This window comes from Pseudophryne corroboree, chromosome 8 (assembly GCF_028390025.1).
Source record: "Pseudophryne corroboree isolate aPseCor3 chromosome 8, aPseCor3.hap2, whole genome shotgun sequence".
Taxonomy (NCBI): Eukaryota; Metazoa; Chordata; class Amphibia; order Anura; family Myobatrachidae; genus Pseudophryne; species Pseudophryne corroboree.
Genome location: NC_086451.1, coordinates 387,862,778 through 387,883,336, shown reverse-complemented (window position 1 = coordinate 387,883,336; position 20,559 = coordinate 387,862,778). Strand labels below are relative to the sequence as shown.

At 49.2% G+C, this 20,559-nt stretch overlaps 1 protein-coding gene across 1 annotated transcript in view; it reads left to right on the top strand.

Moving 5' to 3' along the window:
* Positions 1 to 20,559, top strand: part of SPTBN4 (spectrin beta, non-erythrocytic 4) — a 331,378-nt gene extending 310,819 nt beyond the window's left edge. The window contains exons 36-38 of the mRNA XM_063937686.1: positions 166 to 339; positions 424 to 466; positions 19,188 to 20,559. Of these exons, the coding sequence (XP_063793756.1) occupies positions 166 to 339; positions 424 to 466; positions 19,188 to 19,349 (379 nt within the window). The 3' untranslated portion in view covers positions 19,350 to 20,559. The remainder of the gene's footprint in view (positions 1 to 165; positions 340 to 423; positions 467 to 19,187) is intronic.

The following is a 20,559-nucleotide window of genomic DNA, read 5'->3' as shown; positions in this document are numbered from 1 at the left end:
GAGGAGCCAGTGCACACCACCTGATCCTAAAGCTTTACTTTTTGTGCCCTGTCTCCTGCGGAGCCGCTATTCCCCATGGTCCTTTCAGGAACCCCAGCATCCACTACGGACTCCGAGAAATAGAATTATCGGTAAGTAAATTCTTATTTTTTGTGGCCCCCAAAGGTCCTGGGTAAACCTGTACTGTGTGCTAAATAAAGGGGACTTAGGGGTCTATAAGGACGCAAAGAGCCAGAGTTCAGGGGCTACACACGGAGGGGAACCCCTGCTGAATCTCAACAGAGCTTCCTGCGAGGTGGCCAATGAGTACAAGAAAAAGAAGTTTGTCTTCAAGCTCAGGTAAGAGCTTTACCGATCATTTAAAAGCCAGGCTATTTGGGAATTTTTACCAAATGTAAAAAAACATGTATTTTCCTCTTGTAGGTCGACAGATGGAAGAGAATTCCTCTTTCAAGCAAAAGATGAGGTACATCATCACTTTATTCCAAAGTCACTAACAAAATGGAAACTAATTACATCATTAATCAGCTAGTGAAGGGGAAATGCAAAACCATCTGATAAACAGTCATTCACAGCCTAAAACATTATGGGGGAATTCAATTATTTCTCTGACGTCCTAGTGGATGCTGGGAACTCCGTAAGGACCATGGGGAATAGCGGCTCCGCAGGAGACAGGGCACATCTAAAGAAAGCTTTAGGATCACCTGGTGTGCACTGGCTCCTCCCCCTATGACCCTCCTCCAAGCCTCAGTTAGATTTTCTGTGCCCGACGAGAAGGGTGCACACTAGGGGCTCTCCTGAGCTCTTTGTGAAAGTTTTAGTTTAGGTTTATTATTTTCAGTGAGATCTGCTGGCAACAGGCTCACTGCATCGAGGGACTAAGGGGAGAAGAAGCGAACTCACCTGCGTGCAGAGTGGATTGGGCTTCTTAGGCTACTGGACATTAGCTCCAGAGGGACGATCACAGGTTCAGCCTGGATGGGTCACCGGAGCCGCGCCGCCGGCCCCCTTACAGAGCCAGAAGAGCGTAGAGGTCCGGAAAAATCGGCGGCAGAAGACTTTCCTGTCTTCAGATAAAGGTAGGCGCACAGCACCGCAGCTGTGCGCCATTGCTCTCAGCACACTTCACACTCCGGTCACTGAGGGTGCAGGGCGCTGGGGGGGCAGCGCCCTGAGACGCAATAAATCGATAGAAAACCTTTTATGGCTAAAATAAATGCATCACATATAACTCCTGGGCTATATGGATGCATTTAACCCCTGCCAAAACATACAAGAAAACGGATGATAAGGACGCCGAGAAAGGGGCGGAGCCTATCTCCTCAGCACACTGGCGCCATTTTCCCTCACAGCTCAGTTGGAGGGAAGCTCCCTGGCTCTCCCCTGCAGTCACTACACTACAGAAAGGGGTTAAAAAAGAGAGGGGGGCACAAATTAGGCGCAGTATAAACAATACAGCAGCTATAAAGGGAAAAACACTTATATAAGGTTATCCCTGTATATATATAGCGCTCTGGTGTGTGCTGGCAAACTCTCCCTCTGTCTCCCCAAAGGGCTAGTGGGGTCCTGTCCTCTATCAGAGCATTCCCTGTGTGTGTGCTGTGTGTCGGTACGTTTGTGTCGACATGTATGAGGAGAAAAATGATGAGGAGACGGAGTAGAGTGTCTGTAATAGTGTTGTCACCCCCTGGGGGGTCGACACCTGAGTGGATGTACTGTTGAAATTGCGTGACAGTGTCAGCTGTGTATAAAAGACAGTGGTTGACATGAGACAGCCGGCTACTCAGCTTGTGCATGTCCAGACGTCTCATACAGGGGCTCTAAAGCGCCCGTTACCTCAGATACAGACGCCGACACGGATACTGACTCCTGTGTCGACGGTGAAGAGACAACCGTGATTTCCAATAGGGCCACACATTGCATGATTGAGGCAATGGAAAAAGTTTACACTCTTCTGATAATATAAATACCACCAAAAAAAGGGGTATTATGTTTGGTGAGGAAAAACTTCCTGTAGTTTTCCTGAATCTGAGAAATAAAATGAGGTGTGTGATGATGCGTGGGTTTCCCCCCGATAACAATTGATAATTTATAAAAAGTTATTGGCAGTATACCTTTTCCCGCCAGAGGTTAGGGTGCGTTGGGAAACACCCCCTAGGGGGGATAAGGCGCTCACACGCTTGTAAGAACAAGGGCTCTACCCTCTCTGGAGATGGCCGCCCTTAGGGATCCTGCTGATAGAAAGCAGGAGGGTGTTCTAAAATGTATTTACACACATACTGGTGTTATACTGCGACCAGCAATCGCCTCAGCCTGGATGTGCAGTGCTGGGTTGGCGTGGTCGGATTCCCTGACTGGAAATTTGATATCCTAGATAAGGACAGTATATTATTGCCTATAGAGCAATTAAAAGATGCATTTCTATATATGCATGATGCACAGCGGAATATTTGCCGACTGGCATCAAGTATAAGTGCGTTGTCCAATTATACCAGTAAAGTGGTCAGGTGATGCGGATTCCAAACGGCATTTGGAAGTATTGCCTTAAAAAAAAAAAAAAAAAGGGAATGTACCCCAGGTCGCCTCTCAAAATAAGACGCCGTATTATCAGGCGCAGTCCTGGTTGGCAAGCGGACAAAAGGGTTCCTCTTTTCTGCTCGTGACAGAGGGAGAGGAAAATGGCTGCAGAGATCAGCCAGTTCCCAGGAACAGAAACCCTTTTCCGCCTCTGCCAAGCTCTCAGTATGACGCTAGGGCTTTACAAGTTCAGGCACGGTGGGGGCCCGTTCTCAATGAATTTCAGTGCGCAGTGGGCTCACTCGCAAGTAGACCCCTGGATCCTTCAGGTAATATTTCAGGGGTACAAATTGGAATTCGAGACGTATTCCCCTCGCCGTTTCCAAAAGTCTGTTTTACCGACGTCTCCCGCTGACAGGGAGGCAGTTTTGGAAGCCATTCACAAGCTGTATTCCCAGCAGGTGATAATTAAGGTACCCCTCCTGCAACAGGGAACGGGGTATTATTCCACACTATTGTGGTACCGAAGCCAGACGGCTCGGTGAGACCGATTTTAAAATCTAAAATCTAAAATCTTTGAACACTTACATACAGAGGTTCAAATTCAAAATTGAGTCACTCAGAGCAGTGATTGCAAACCTGGAAGAAGGGGACTACATGATGTCTCGGGACATCAAGGATGCTTACCTTCATGTCAAAATTTACCCTTCTCACCAAGGGTATCTCAGGTTATGGTACAGAACTGTCACTATCAGTTCAGACGCAGCCGTAGGGATGGTCCACGGCATCCCGGGTCTTTACTGAAGTAATGACCGTAATGATGATATTCCTTAGAAGGAAGGGAATTTTAGTTATCCTTTACTTGGACGATTCCCTGATAAGGGTGAGATCCAGGGAACAGTTGGAGATCGGTGTAGCACTACCTCAGGTAGTGTTGCGGCAGCACGATTGGATTCTCAATATTCCAAAATCGCAGCTGGTTCCGACGACTTGTCTTCTGTTCCTAGGGATGATCCTGGACACAGTCCAGAAAGAAGGTGTTTCTCCCGGAGGAGAAAGCCAGGGAGTTATCCGAGCTAGTCAGGAACCTCCTAAAACCGAACCAAGTCTCAGTGCATCAATGCACAAGGGTTCTGGGTAAAAATGGTGGCTTCCTACGAAGCAATCCCATTCGGCAGATTCCACGCAAGACTTTCCAGTGGAACCTACTGGACAAATGGTCCGGGTCGCATCTTCAGATGCTTCAGCGGATAACCCTGTCACCAGGGACAAGGGTATCCCTCCTGTGGTGGTTGCAGAGTGCTCATCTTCTAGAGGGCCGCAGATTCGGCATGCGGGACTGGGTCCTGGTGGCCACGGATGCCAGCCTGCGAGGCTGGGGAGCAGTCACACAGGGAAGGAATATCCAGGGCTTATGGTCAAGCCTGGAGACATCACTTCACATAAATGTCCTGAAACTAAGGGCCATTTACAATGCTCTAAGCTTAGCAAGACCTCTGCTTCAAGGTCAGCCGGTGTTGATCCAGTCGGACAACATTACGGCAGTCACCCACGTAAACAGACAGGGTGCCACAAGAAGCAGGAGGGCAATGGCAGAAGCTGCAAGGATTCTTCGCGGGGCGAAAAACCATGTGATAGCACTGTCAGCAGTTTTCATTCCGGGAGTGGACAACTGGGAAGCAGTTTTCCTCAGCACGACCTCCACCCGGGAGAGTAAGGACTTCACCCAGAAGTCTTCCACATGATTATAAACCGTTGGGAAAAACTCGACAGGTATTGCGCCACGTCAAGGGACCCTCAGGCAATAGCTGTAGATGCTCTGGTAACACCGTGGGTGTACCAATCAGTGTATGGGTTCCCTCCTCTGCCTCTCATACCCAAGGTACTGAGATTGATAAGATGGAGAGGAGTAAGCACTATATTAGTGGCTCCGGATTGGCCAAGAAGGAATTGGTAACCGGAACTTCAAAAGATGCTCACGGAGGATCCGTAGCCTCTACCTCTAAGAAGGGACCTGCTCCAGCAAGGACCTTGTCTGTTCCAAGACTTACCGCGGCTGCGTTGACGGCATGGCGGTTGAACGCCGGATCCTGAAGGAAAAAGGCATTCCGGATGAAGTCATCCCTATCCTGATCAAAGCCAGGAAGGATGTAACCGCAAAACATTATCACCGCATTTGGCGAAAATATGTTGCGTGGTGCGAGGCCAGTAAGGCTCGACGGAGGAAATTCAACTGGGTCGATTCCTACATTTCCTGCAAACAGGAGTATCTATGGGCCTGAAATTGGGGTCCATTAAGGTTCAAATTTCGGCTCTGTCAATTTTCTTCCAAAAAAGAACTAGCTTCAGTCCCTGAAGTTCAGACATTTGTTAAAGGGGTACTGCATATACAGCCTCCTTTTGTGCCTTTAGTGGCACTTTTGGGATCTCCAGGTGGTTTTTGGGTTCCAAAAGTCACATTGGTTTGACACACTTAAATCTGTGGAGTTAAAATATCTCACAGAAAAAGTGGTCATGCTGTTGGCTCTGGCCTGGGCCAGGCGCGTGTCAGAATTGGTGGCTTTATCCTGTAAAAGCCCTTATCTGATTTTCCATTCGGACAGGGCGGAATTGAGGACTCGTCCTCAGTTTCTCCCTAAGGTGGTTTCAGCGTTCACCTGAACCAAACCTATTGTGGTGCCTGCGGCTACTAGGGACTTGGAGGACTCCAAGTTGCTAGACGTTGTCAGGACCCGGAAAATATATGTTTCCAGGACGGCTGGAGTCAGGAAATCCTCTATGCACCCAACTAGCTGGGTGCTCCTACTTTTAAGCAGACTATTGCTCGTTGGATTTGTAGTACAATTCAGCTTGCACATTCTGTGGCAGGCCTGCCACAGCCAAAAATCTGTAAATGCCCACTCCACAAGGAAGGTGGGCTCATCTTGGGCAGCTGCCCGAGGGGTCTCGGCTTTACAACTTTGCCGAGCAGTTACTTGGTCAGGAGCAAATACGTTTGTAAAATTCTACAAATTTGATACCCTGGCTGAGGAGGACCGGGAGTTCTCTCATTGGGGGCTGCAGAGTCATCCGCACTCTCCCGCCCGTTTGGGAGCTTTGGTATAATCCCCATGGTCCTTACGGAGTTCCCAGCATCCACTAGGACGTCAGAGAAAATAAGAATTTACTTACCGATAATTCTATTTCTCGTAGTCCGTAGTGGATGCTGGGCGCCCATCCCAAGTGCGGATTGTCTGCAATACTGGTACATAATTATTGTTACCAAAAAATTCGGGTTATTGTTGTAGTGAGCCATCTTTTCGAGAGGCTTCTCTATTATCATGCTGTTAACTGGGTTCAGATCACAAGTTGTACAGTGTGATTGGTGTGGCTGGTATGAGTCTTACCCGGGATTCAATATCCTTTCCTTATTATGCACGCTCGTCCGGGCACAGTATCCTAACTGAGGCTTGGAGGAGGGTCATAGGGGGAGGAGCCAGTGCACACCAGGTGATCCTAAAGCTTTCTTTAGATGTGCCCTGTCTCCTGCGGAGCCGCTATTCCCCATGGTCCTTACGGAGTTCCCAGCATCCACTACGGACTACGAGAAATAGAATTATCGGTAAGTAAATTCTTATTTTTCTCCCCGCGGCCGACACTAGATGGCACCCAAGCTATTCTTCAGCTGCTTTCTGCAGAAGACAGTGCATCAAATAGGATCAATGAACAGGAAGTTTGCTGTATCTCTACAAATACAGTATATCCCTTGTCGATTCGTTTTATCAGTACCTGCACTATTTACATATTGATTGGTGAAACTATTTATTTTAAATGAGCCACTTTATATGTTAAGCTTAATGGTCTATAAAGTGTCTGTCAAGTACAGCAGTCAGCTTAAAAACAGGCAGTGGTCCAGTCTCTAGAACCCTATTTTCTCTTACGTCCTAGAGGATGCTGGGGACTCCAAAAGGACCATGGGATATAGACGGGATCCGCAGGAGACATGGGCACACTATAAGACTTTAAATGGGTGTGAACTGGCTCCTCCCTCTATGCCCCTCCTCCAGACCTCAGTTAGATTATGTGCCCAGAGAGACTGGACACACACTAGGGGAGCTCTACTGAGTTTCTCTGAAAAGACTTTGTTAGGTTTTTTATTTTCAGGGAGACCTGCTGGCTACAGGCTCCCTGCTTCGTGGGAGTGAGGGGCGAGAAGTCAGACCTACTTCTTCTGAGTTAAAGGCTCTGCTTCTTAGGCTACTGGACACCAATAGCTCCAGAGGGTTCGATCACTTGGTGCGCCTAGCTGCTTGTTCCTGGAGCCGCGCCGTCAACCCCCTCACAGAAGCCTGGAGAAAGAAGCCGGGTGAGTATATAGAAGAAAGAAGACTTCAGTAACGAGGTAGAGTGCAGCGGTCGCGCTGTGCCCCATGCTCGCACACATACTTCCAACGGCACTTACAGGGTACAGGGCGCAGGGGGGGGCGCCCTGGGCTGCAGGTTACTGAGGCAAAAAACTGGCTAAAGAGACATATTATAAGTGCCTAGGCACTAAATATAAGCCCCCGCCAGTATAAATATAAAAAAATTGAGCGGGACTACAGCGCGCCGAGGTGGGGGCGTGGCTTAGCCCTCACAGCTTACCAGCGCCATTTTCTCTCTTCACAGACTTGCAGAGACGCTGGCCCGGACCCCCACTCTCCTGATCAAGTACAGGGAGCAAAACAGGGGGGGGGGGGGCACAGTATTTTGGTGCTATCATAACAGCGCACACATCATATATTATTTTTCAGTATTATATGGGCGCTGGGGTGTGAGCTGGTAAACTCCCTCTGTGTTTCTCTAATAGGCTTCCCTGTGGGTCTGTCCCCTATAGCCAGTGTGAGTAGGTGTGTGTCGGTACAGTGTGTCGACATGTCTGAGGCTGGGTGCTCCTCCCCGGAGGAAGTTCCTGGGGACGCAGAGAAGGATTTCGGAGTGACTCTGTCGGCACCGCCGACTGCTGATTGGGTGAATATGTTGAGTACATTGAATGCAAATGTGGCGTTATTGTCTAAAAGGCTGGATAAATCTGATTCTCAGACACAAACGTGGAGAAAATCCATGGAGGACGCCTTGTCCCAGGTACAGGTCCCCTCAGGGTCACAAAAGCGTTCATTTACCCAAATAGCTGATACGAATACCGACACGGACTCTGACTCCAGTGTCGACTATAGTGAGGCCAGTTTACATCCAAAATTGGTTGAGTATTCAGTACATGATTGTGGCTATTAAAGATGTTTTACATATTTCTGAAGTGTTTGCTGTTCCTGATACAAGGGTTTGTTTGTTTGTTTGTTTGTTTGTTTGTTTGTTTGTTTGTTTGTTTAAGGGAAAGAAGCCTGAGGTGACATTTCCCCCCTCTCATGAACTGAACGCTCTTTGTGAAAAAGCTTGGGAATCGCCTGATAAAAGGTGGCAGATTCCCAAGAGAATTTTTATGGCATATCCTTTCCCCTCTGACGACAGGAAAAAGTGGGAGTCATCTCCCAATGTGGACAAAGCTCTGTCACAGTTGTCCAAGAAGGTGGCGCTTCCGTCTCCCGACACTGCTGCCCTCAAGGATCCTGCAGGAAACGACATTAAAATCCATTTATGTCACTACGGGTGCACTCCTCAGTCCAGCCGTGGCGTCGGCATGGGTGAGTAGTGCTATTGCTAAGAGGGCTGATAATTTGGCATCTGACATGGATACCATGGATAGGGATAACATTCTGTTGACTCTCGGTTATATCAGTGATGCTGCAGCTTACCTAAAGGATGCGGCGAGAGATATTGGCCTCTTGGGATCAAGGGCCAATGCCATGGCAGTCTCGGTCAGGAGAGCGCTGTGGATTCATCAATGGAATGCTGTTGCTGACTCCAAGAAAGCTCTGGAGGCTCTCCCATATAAAGGTCGTGTCTTGTTTGGCGACGGCCTCGAAGACCTGGTGTCTACCGCTACAGCAGGTAAGTCAACTTTTCTTCCTTATGTTCCAGCGCAACAGAAAAAGGCGCCCCATTATCAGATGCAGTCCTTTCAGCCTAATAAATACAAGAAAGAGGCTCGTCCTTCCTTGCTTCAGACGGTAGAGGAAGGGGAAAAAGGTTGCCTGCTGTGTCAGGCTCCCAGGACCAAAAGTCCTCCCCGGCCTCTGCCAAGTCCACCGCATGACGCTGGGGCTCCCCTACGGGAGTCCGTGCCGGTGGGGGCGCGTCTCAGACTCTTCAGTCAGGTCTGGTTTCACTCGGGCCTAGATCCTTGGGTATTAGACATAGTGTCCCAAGGGTACAAACTGGAGTTTCAGGAGGTGCCCCCCCCTCCACCACCACCGATTTTTCAAATCAGCCTTGCCAGTTTCTATCCCAGAAAGGGAAGTAGTGAGTGCTGCGATACAAAAGCTGTGTCAACAGAGTGTCATTGTCCCGGTACCCCTGTCCCAACGGGGAGAAGGGTTTTATTCGAACCTCTTTGTCGTGCCAAAGCCGGACGGCTCGGTCAGACCGATCCTGAACCTAAAATCCCTCAATCTGTATTTGAAAACTTTCAAGTTCAAGATGGAATCTCTTCGAGCAGTGATCTCCAGTCTGGAAGGGGGGATTTTATGGCGTCAGTCGACATAAAAGATGCCTACTTACACGTCCCGAGATATCCTCCACATCAAGCTTTTCTGAGATTTGCGGTGCAGGATTATCATTACCAATTTCAGACGTTGCCGTTTAGGCTTTCCCCGGCCCCGAGGGTCTTCACTAAAGTGATGGTGGAAATGATGGTACTCCTACGCAAGCAAGGTGTCACAATTATCCCGTACTTGGACGATCTCCTGATAAAGGCGAGATCGAAGGAGCAGTTGCTAAGAAATGTGGAACTCTCCCTGACGGTTCTGCAACATCATGGTTGGATTCTAAATTTGCCAAAGTCTCAGTTGATTCCGACAACTCGGCTGCCTTTCTTGGGCATGATTCTGGACACGGAACTGCAAAGAATGTTTCTTCCAGCGGAAAAAGCACTGGAAATCCAATGCATGGTCAAGGAGATTCTGAAACCGGCAAGAGTGTCGATTCATCACTGCACTCGAGTGCTAGGGAAGATGGTTGCGGCTTACGAAGCCATTCCGTTTGGCAGGTTTCATGCCCGGGTGTTTCAGTGGGACCTGCTGGACAAATGGTCCGGGTCTCACCTGCACATGCACCGGAAAATAAGTCTATCTTCCAGGACCAGAATTTCTCTCCTGTGGTGGCTGCAAAGTTCTCACCTTCTAGAGCAGTGATTTTCAACCTTTTTTTACTCGCGGCACACCAAACAATATTTTAAAATTGCCAAGGCACACCGTAAGTTCCCCACAGAAAAAAACAAAACACACACATTGGCCCTCACAGTAATTAAAATTCCACACATACATTGGCCTACACAGAAAAAACAATCACATTACTCCCCACATACTGTAAATCCTATTGCTCCCCACATGAGAAATAAAATAACAAATATTAGCCCATACCAGTCAGCTGTCCTCCTCCCTGTCTCTCAGTGGTGTGGGTTGTTCATAGTGGAGTGCTGCGAATACTGAGCCGGAAAGCTGTGTATGCAGGCAGGAACTGGAAGATGTGTATTTATGCGGGTGGGCTGGCTGGTGGGATGCGGCGGCCGTGACTTATGATATCACACCGCCTGGTCTTCAAGGCATAGGTCACGGCCGGAGCACGACCGATCCTCTAAGAAGAGCCTGGGCCAATAGTTCACTCTGAAGGTGCAGGAAGCTGCTCTGGCTCCGTGGCACACCTTCCAACTGGTCGCGGCACACTAGTGTGCCACGGCACACTGGTTGAAAAAGCCTGTTCTAGAGGGACGCAGGTTCGGCATCCAGCATTGGGTCCTGCTGACTACGGATGCAAGTTTCCGAGGCTGGGGAGCAGTCACACAGGGAAGAAGTTTCCAGGGAAAGTGGTCAAGCCAGGAAACTTGTCTCCACATAAACGTTCTGGAGTTAAGAGCCATCTACAACGGCCTTCTGCAAGCGGAACACCTGCTTCGAGGTCTACCTGTCCTGATTCAGTCGGACAACGTAACATCGGTAGCGTACGTAAACCGCCAGGGCGGAACAAAGAGCAGAGCGGCGATGGCGGAGGCCACAAGAGTACTCCGCTGGGCGGAAAAGCACGTGAGCGCTCTGTCAGCAGTCTTCCTTCCGGGCGTGGACAACTGGGAAGCAGACTTCCTCAGCAGACACGATCTCCATCCAGGAGAGTGGGCTCTTCATCAAGAGGTATTTGTAGAAGTGACAAGGCGTTGGGGAATTCCTCAAATAGACATGATGGCGTCTCGCCTCAACAAGAAACTTCAGAGGTATTGTTCCAGGTCAAGGGACCCCCAAGCCAGTGCAGTGGACGCCCTGGTAACTCCGTGGGTGTTTCAGTCGGTATATGTGTTCCCTCCGCTTCCTCTCATTCCAAAAGTGTTGAGGATCATAAGACGAACAAGGGTTCCGGCAGTACTCGTCGTTCCAGATTGGCCACGAAGCGCCTGGTATCCGGATCTTCAGGAATTGCTCATAGAAGATCCTTGGCCGCTTCCTCTCAGAGAGGACCTGTTACTGCAGGGGCCATGCGTATTTCAAGACTTACCGCGGCTGCGTTTGACGGCGTGGAGGTTGAACGCCAAATCCTAGCTCGGAAGGGTATTCCTGGGGAAGTTATCCCCACTCTCCTTAAGGCTAGAAAGGAGGTCACGGCAAAGCCTTATCACCGTTTTTGGAGAAAATATGTGTCGTGGTGCGAAGCCAAGAAAGCTCCTGCGGAGGAGTTTCAGCTTGGTCGTTTCCTCCATTTTTTGCAGGCAGGCGTGGATGCAGGCCTGAAATTGGGTTCCATAAAAGTGCAGATTTCGGCTTTATCTATTTTTTTTCAAATAGAATTGGCCGTCCTTCCTGAAGTTCAGACTTTCGTGAAGGGAGTGCTGCATATCCATCCTCTGTTTGTGCCACCTGTGGCACCGTGGGATCTTGACGTGGTGTTACAATTTCTTATGTCTCACTGGTTTGAACCTTTGCGAAAGGTTGAGTTGAAATTTCTCACTTGGAAAGTGGTCATGCTTTTAGCCTTGGCGGCTTTGTCTCACAAGAGCCCATATTTGATTTTCCATGTGGATAGAGCGGAATTGAGGACTCGTCAACACTTTCTGCCGAAGGTGGTTTCTTCGTTTCACATAAATCAACCTATTGTGGTGCCTGTGGCTACGGATGCCGTGGCAGTGCCAAAATTTCTCGATGTCGTGAGGGCTTTGAAAATTTATGTCGCCAGAACGGCTCTTGTTAGGAAAACGGAGGCTCTGTATGTCCTGTATGCTTCCAAGATTGGAAATCCTGCTTCCAAGCAGACTATTGCACGCTGGATTTGTAATACGATCCAGCAGGCTCATTCTACGGCTGGATTGCCGTTGCCGAAGTCAGTGAAGGCCCATTCTACCAGGAAGGTGGGCTCATCTTGGGCGGCTGCCCGAGGGGTCTCGGCACTTCAACTTTGCCGAGCAGCTACGTTTCGGGTTCAAACACTTTTGCTAAGTTCTACAAGTTTGATACCCTGGCTGATGAGGACCTCATGTTTGCTCAGTCGGTGCTGCAAAGTCGTCCGCACTCTCTCGCCCGGTCTGGAGCTTTGGTATAGACCCCATGGTCCTTTTGGAGTCCCCAGCATCCTCTAGGACGTAAGAGAAAATAGGATTTTAATACCTACCGGTCAATCCTTTTCTCCTAGTCCGTAGAGGATGCTGGGCGCCCATCCCAGTGCGGACTGTTACTTGCAGTTGTATTGTTAGTTGTTGTTTTTCGGTTACACGAAGGTTGTGTATCGGTTATGTTCAGCTTGTTGCTGTTTTTCGTTCATACTGTTCTCTGGTTTTCCTGGTAATCCAGTTGTACGATGTGTTGGGGTGTGAGCTGGTATGTATCTAACCCTTAGTGTAACAAAAATCTTTTCCTCTAAATGGCCGTCTCCCTGGGCACAGTTCCTATAACGGAGGTCTGGAGGAGGGGCATAGAGGGAGGAGCCAGTTCACACCCATTCAAAGTCTTATAGTGTGCCCATGTCTCCTGCGGATCCCGTTTATACCCCATGGTCCTTTTGGAGTCCCCAGCATCCTCTACGGACTAGAAGAAAAGGATTTACCGGTAGGTATTAAAATCCTATTATTTTGCAGATCATGTTCCATAGTTATGGTATGCTGGCCACTAAGTTTGTGATCTAGGACCTGCTATCAAAATAGGATTTTAATTACCTACCGGTAAATCCTTTTCTCGTAGTCCGTAGAGGATGCTGGGGTCCACAGTACCATGGGGTATAGACGGGTCCACTAGGAGCCATTGGCACTTTAAGAGTTTGAGAGTGTGGGCTGGCTCCTCCCTCTATGCCCCTCCTACCAGACTCAGTCTAGAAACTGTGCCTGAGGAGACGGACATCTTCGAGAGAAGAATTTTACACAGATAGTGGCGAGATTAACACCAGCTCACACACAAGGCAAACCAAGCTAACTAGCTTGAAACATCAGCAATGGCTGAAGATTACTTACCAAGTAACAAAACAGTATTCAACCTAGAACTAAGCAGTACTGAACTAAATAACCACTGCAGGATCACAAAGCGCTGGGCGGGCGCCAAGCATCCTCTACGGAAAAAGGATTTACCGGTAGGTAATTAAAATCCTATTTTCTCTTACGTCCTAGAGGATGCTGGGGTCCACATTAGTACCATGGGGATGTACCAAAGCTCCCAGAACGGGAGGGAGAGCGCGAAGGCTCCTGCAGAACCAATTGACTAAACTTTAGGTCCTCAGAGGCCAAAGTATCGAACTTGTAGAACTTTGCGAACGTGTTCAACCCCGACCAAGTAGCAGCTCGGCAGAGTTGTAATGCCGAGACACCCCGGCAGCCGCCCAGGAAGTACCCACCTTACGAGTAGAGTGGGCATTAACAGACGTAGAACACGTAAGCCTGCCGTAGAATACGCATGCTTGATGGTGAACCTGATCCAGCGAGAGATCGTCTGCTTAGAAGCAGGACACCCAATTTTCTTGAGATCATACAGGACAAACAGAGACTCCGATTTTCTGTGATGAGCAGTCCTCCTCACATAGATCTTTAGAGCCCTTACAATATCTAAGGACTTTGATGAAATTGAGGAGTCAGTTGCAACTGGCACCACAATAGGTTGGTTGATATTAAATGCTGACACAACCTTCGGAAGAAACTGCTGACGTGTCCGATGCTCAGATCGATCTTCATGGAAGATCAAGTATGGGCTTTTACATGACAAAGCCCCTAACTCCATCACACGTCTAGCAGAAGCTAAGGCCAACAAAGTGACAGCCTTCCACGTGAAAAACTTGACCTCAACCTCTTGTAGAGGTTCAAACCAGTCCAACTGGAGGAACTGCAACACCACGTTAAGATCCCAGGGCGCCGTAGGCGGTACAAAGGGAGGTTGGATGTGCAGAACTCCCTTCAAAAAAGTCTGAACCTCAGGGAGGGCAGTTAACTGTTTCTGGAAGAAAACGGATAGGGACGAAATTTGGACCTTTATGGATCCTAACCTCAGGCCCATATCCACACCTGCTTGCAGGAAGAGGAGAAAATGTCCTAGTTGAAACTCCACCGTAGGAAACTTCTTGGACTCACACCAAGATACATATTTTTTCCAAATATGATGGTAATGTTTAGACGTTACTCCTTTCCTAGCCTGTATCAGGTAGGAATAACCTTGTTCAGAATGCCCTTCTGAGCTAGTATCTGGCGTTCAACCTCCATGCCATCAAACATAGCCGTGGTAAGTCTTGATAGGCGAATGGCCCCTGCTGCAGCAGGTCCTCCCGAAGAGGTAGAGGCCTCGGCTCTTCTAGCAGTAGATCCAGAAGATCCGCGTACCAAGCCCTTCTTGGCCAGTCTGGAGCAATGAGGATTGCCTGAACTCTTGTTCTCATTATGAGTTTGAGAACTCTTGGAATGAGTGGAAGTGGAGGAAACACGTACACTGACTGGAACACCCACGGAGTCACTAGGGTGTCCACCACCACTGCTTGCGGGTCCCTCGACCTGGAACAATACCGCCGAAGCTACTTGTTGAGACGAGAGGCCATCATGTCGATCTGGGGTACGCCCCAAAGATCTGTTACCTCCTTAAACACCTCCGGATGGAGACCCCACTCCCCTGGATGGAGATCGTGTCTGCTGAGGAAGTCCGCTTCCCAGTTGTCTACTCCCGGAATGAAGATTGCGGACAGTGCCAACGCGTGTTTTTCTGCCCATAGGATGATTCTTGTTACCTCTGACATTGCAGCTCTGCTCTTCGTTCCGCCCTGTCGATTTATGTAAGCCACTGTCGTTACATTGTCCGACTGCACTTGAATGGCCCGATTTCTCAGAAGATGGGCCGCTTGGAGAAGACAGTTGTAGATGGCTCTTAGTTCCAGAATGTTTATCGGCAGGCCGGTTTCCAGACTTGACCACCTTCCTTGGAAGGCTTCCCCTTGAGTGACTGCGCTCCAGCCCCGAAGACTTGCATCCGTGGTTAGAAGGATCCAGTCCTGAATCCCAAACCTGCGGCCCTCCAGAAGGTGAGGTAATTGCAGTCACCAGAGGAGTGAAATCCTGGCTTTTGACGACAGACATATTCTCTAGTGCACGTGTAGATGGGATCCCGACCACTTGTCCAGGAGATCCAGTTGGAAGGACCGAGCATGAAACCTCCCGTACTGCAGAGCCTTGTAAGAGGCCACCATCTTCCCCAGAAGGCGAATGCACTGATGAACCGACACCCGGGCTGGCTTCAGGACATCCCGGACCATTGTTTGTATCACCAACGCTTTTTCCTCTGGAAGAAACACCCTCTGCACTTCCGTGTCGAGGATCATTCCCAGAAAGGACAACCCCCCGGTAGCTTCCAAGTGTGGTTTTGGAAGATTCAGGATCCAACCATGTTCCCTTAGAAGCTGTGGACTAGCTTCTCCTTGGACGATGCCTTTATCAGCAGATCGTCCAGATACGGAATTATGTTCACCCCCTGTCTGCGGAAGACAACCATCATTTCCGCCATCACCTTGGTGAATACCCTCGATGCTGTGGAGAGGCCGAATGGCAGGGCCTGGAACTGAAAATGACAGTCTAACACTGCGAATCAGAGATAACCTTGATGCGGCAGCCAAATTGGAATGTGGAGGTACGCATCCTTGATATCCAGGGATACCAGGAATTCCCCCTCCTCCAGACCTGATATCACTGCCCTTAGAGACTCTATTTTGAACTTGAACTCCCTCAGAAAGGGGTTTAGTGATTTTAAGTTCAGAATGGGCCTGACCAAACCATCCGGTTTCGGAACCACAAATAGGTTCGAATAGTAACCTTTGTTTTGCAGCTGGGTACAATAACTGTACAATAATCTGTGCCTCCACCAACTTCTGGATGGCTCCCTGTAGGGTAGCTCTGTCTGCTGACAAAGCTGGCAAGCCGATTTGAAGAACCGGTGAGGAGGGAGATCTTGAAATTCCAGCCTGTACCACTGGGACACAATATCGAGTACCCAGGGATCCAGGCTAGACGACACCCAGACGTGACTGAAATGTCTGAGTCTCGCTCCCACCGGCCTACCTCCAGGCCGTGCTGTCCACCGTCATGCTGAGGACTTTGGCGTACTGAAAGCAGGTTTCTGTTCCTGGGAACCCGCAGCAGCAGGTTTCTTGGATTTTTGTCGACCACCTCTAAAGAAGGTGTTGGACGGTTTGGCCTTTCTTGGTTTAGTAACCCTGAAAGGACTGTGATGCAGCTGAAGAAAAAGGTCTCTTCGTAGCAGGTGCAGCTGAGGGAAGAAAAGGTGACTTACCCGCTGTATAGGGTAGGGCAGGCATTCCCAACCACGGTCCTCAAGGCACACTAACAGTGCAGGTTTTAGTGATATCCAGGCTTCAGCACAGGTGACTTAATTAGTACCTCAGTTATTTTGATTTAACCATCTGTGCTGCAGCCTGGATATCACTAAAACCTGCACTGTTGGTGTGCCTTGAGGACCGTGGTTGGGAATGCCTGGGGTAGGGTCTCCACACCTCTCCTGGTCGGCAGGCCACTGGCGCAGCCACAAACCTCGACGAGCCAAGACCGACATGGTAGATTTCTGCAGCCATTGAACCCAGGGCTTTCATGGATTCCACCATAAAACATGCAGAATCCTGAATGTTACGTGAAGACCACTTTACTATAGCTTTGGAAATCCATGCACAGGCAATAGTAGGACATAGTATCGCCCCTGAAGCCGTGTATATGGATTTGAGCGTAGTATCAATTTTGCGATCAGCCAGCTCCTTTAAGGCAGTAGATCCTGGGACAGGTAAAACCACCTTTTTCGAGAGTCTGGATACAGACGCGTCTACTTTGGGTGGGTTTTCCCACTTTTTCCTATCCTCCTCAGGGAAGGGGAAAGCAACCAGAAACTTCTAGGGATCTGGAATTTTTTCTCCGGGTTTTCCCAAGCTTTTTCAAAAATAGCATTTAATTCTTTGGACGCAGGGAAGGTTAGCGAGGCTTTCTTATTGTCAGTGAAGTAAGCCTCCTCAACCTGCTCAGGTGTTGTATCAGCAATATTCAACACATCCCTGATAGCCTCTATCATCAACTGCACCCTTTAGCAAGAGATGCGGCCCCCCTGAGCATATCCCTCTCACCGTCTGCCGTGTCAGAATCGGTATACGTGTCATCTTGCATAATCTGGGCAAGAGCACGTTTATGGGAACCTACAGAAGGGGGCCCTGAGGTAACAGAACTGGACCAAACTGCCATAGAGGTCTGTAAAACCTGACTTGCAGGTTCATTCTGTGCAACCCTAGTAGAAATCTGAGAAATCATAGATTTGATGAGGATAACTATTCAGGCGCCCTTGCTGGTATCTGCGCTAAAACATGGCAATCCTGATTACATGGAATGAGATCATCCTGACAGGACATATCCTCTGCAGCATATGACACAGAGTCCCTGGACATAGCTAACTGGAAACTGCAAATGCTCCACACACACAGGGGAGGCTAGACAGAGTTTCACCCCCAAGAATGGCAAGAGAGACACAGAGATTGGGGCCAACCCACACACAGCGCTTTCAAAGTATAGGGAGACCCCCAACCAGCGCTGACTGTGCACCTTAATAGGTTACACAGTCCTAACACAGCCTCCCCCCCCCCCCCCCCCTTCTACAACCCCCTGGTACCGTAAGAGATAGCTGGCGTTCTCGGGAGGGACTGCACTTCACTGACAGCGTTTCTGCAGGCAGGAAAATGGCGCTGAACGCTGCTGGGTCCGCTCTGAGTTGAAGCTCTGCCCCCTTAATGGCGCTGTCTTCCCGCTCTTCAGGAGATTATACTGGCCTGAGGATTCATGCTGGCAGCGATCCCGGGACCCTGACAGGCTTAAGAGGTCAGTGTAGGGTGTAGGCGCTGGCTCAGGGCGCCCCTCACAGCGCCGCACTATGTACCGCTGAGCCCAGGAGCGCAGGTAGTACTGCGCTCCATACCCTGTTGCCGCCATCTTCACACCGGCTCTCCGCTTGCTAGGGGGGCCGGTGTCTGACTCACCGCAAATCTTCTGGCTCTGTAAGGGGGTGGCGGCATGCTGCCGGGGTGAGCGATCCCCTCAGGAGCTCAGTGTCCTGTCAGCGGAGATAGTGGCTCAGACCACGCAGGGCAGACACTACTCCCCCCCCTTAGTCCCACGAAGCAGGGAGGCTGTTGCCAGCAGCCTCCCTGTAAAATAGTAAACTCTAAAATAAACTTTTACTAAAGAAGCTCTGTAGAGCTCCCCTAGCAGTGACCGGCTCCTCCGGGCACATTTTCTAAACCGAGTCTGGTAGGAATGGCATAGAGGGAGGAGCCAGCCCACACTCTCAAACTCTTAAAGTGCAAATGGCTCCTAGTGGACCCATCTTTACCCCCATGGTACTAATGTGGACCCCAGCATCCTCTAGGACGCAAGAAAAAATTGGTTACAAAGTTATGGTGGAAATTCGTGTGCTAAAGGTCAGAAACACTTATATACACAATGAGTAGACTTTTCTTAAGACTTGTTAGTGCTAGTTGCCCCCCATTCAGGTAATATTACCCCCCATGTCCAATCAATATGTCAAGTTGTGGCAGGTGTCCTTCTAAAAGCAACCACTGTAGCATGCCCAGCTGAGGCTTCACGGTCTGACAGTGGCCAATCTCTTAAGGCCCGTACACACTGGCCGATATATCGGCCGTTCTCTTGAACGTCCGATATATCGCGGGTCCGTCGGCCAGTGTGTACGGCCGATACGTCTGTGAACTCCGTCGTTCACAGACGTATCGCGTCGGCCCCGCAGCACAGCCGACGGCCAATATATCTAACGATATATTGGTGCGTCGCTGTGTGTGTACGGCGGTCGGCCGACCGCCCGTACACATGCTGCAGCGGCCGGTGGTGATTGACAGCTGAACACACGCCCGCCCAGTTCATGACGTCAGTCCCCGACGGATCGGGCAGTGTGTATGCTCAACACACTGCCCGATCCGTCCATAGATCTATCTGCAGATATATCTTTCCAGTGTGTACCCACCTTTATTCTAAAACCATGCTTGTAACCCCACCCAGATCTCCACTTCTCCTTTAATGGACGTATCATTTTTTGTCACAGGAGGAGATGAAGAACTGGATTACTGCTATAGGCACCAGTGTTTCTGAACATGCCGAGATAGCCAAATGGAGCCAGACCCTCGTCACTACCTCCTCTACAGATGAAGGCAACATAAAACGAGAGTCTGATCGCAGATCCAGTGCGGGGGGCCGTAAGAAGTGAACCACAAGGGGAGCAAGGAGCTACTTACAATACCCTCTTTCTTTACTACTTCCGCCTCCAGGCTGAGCCAGGAGGTGATCAAACACCTGAAGAGATTGTCCTTCCAGGCCTTCTACAGGTGTCCCAAGGAGCCTTCTGATACGTTTTAAAACTGAATCTTGATGTCTATGCATTTCCTGAACATAGTTTTCCTACCCAAAAAAACTGTGTGTTTAACAATTTTATCCTAAAACTTCCATCCTAAATCATTCCCTCTCTGCTCCTTCCGGTGCCGTGCGGGTGTAATGTATCTAGCTCTGTTAGAGTCTGGTGAACAAGCATATATATGGCCCAAACTGTATAACCGTGTAGCAAGTGGCCTATGTCATTAGCAGAACGTACATGAGAATCAGGTTCTTAGATCCAGGCAAGCTCTAGGACACACATCGTCTGGTTAAGGGGAAGAACCTCAGAGCTTTGCTTCTAAAAAGTCTGAATCCCTCTTTTTCCTTTAAGATCAGGATCATGTGAGAGCAGACATTCTCTGTGAGGAGAGGATGAGAGTTTTAGTTTTGTATTTGCTTTGACAGTAAGGCAAGGGGACACGTCGGAACAGATTTACACTATTCTATATTTCAGTGGTTGCTACAAAATTGTGGGTTCTTGGGGTGAACTGAAGACCTGTAACCAAGGACAGTGACCCTTGTTGAAATGGTCATCGTTTTCATATGCTGGATTATATATGAGGGTAACTACAGTACAGCTATGCAGCCATATGAGCCACTAATGTATCCCTCATTTCAGTACTGCAATACTGGCCCAGGCACTGCAACATCTATTGCTTGAGGGTCCCATCACTGGAATCCACATCACAAGCCTGTGGCTTTCTGTGTTCCATGTCCCCAGCTCAAACCATTTCAGGACTAGTATGATGTATAGATATATTAAATATAATGCTCTGCAAGTGGAGAGATTGATTTTCCAATTCTTTTTAAATAAGCACATTGAGACGTTTATCTAAAGTGTACACAGACCTTTTGCTGGCTGAACCGAAATCCACGAGAATGCAGCCTCTGACTGGATGATGGGCTAGTGATTTCACCAGTCCCAAGAGAGTCGATAGGCTAAAAGACTGTTCAGCCCACAAAATGACTGCTTCCATTGTATGTTGGTGTGGGGTACACTTTATTAAGGGCACCAGGAAATTTCTTATTAAAGTGTCACACATGTC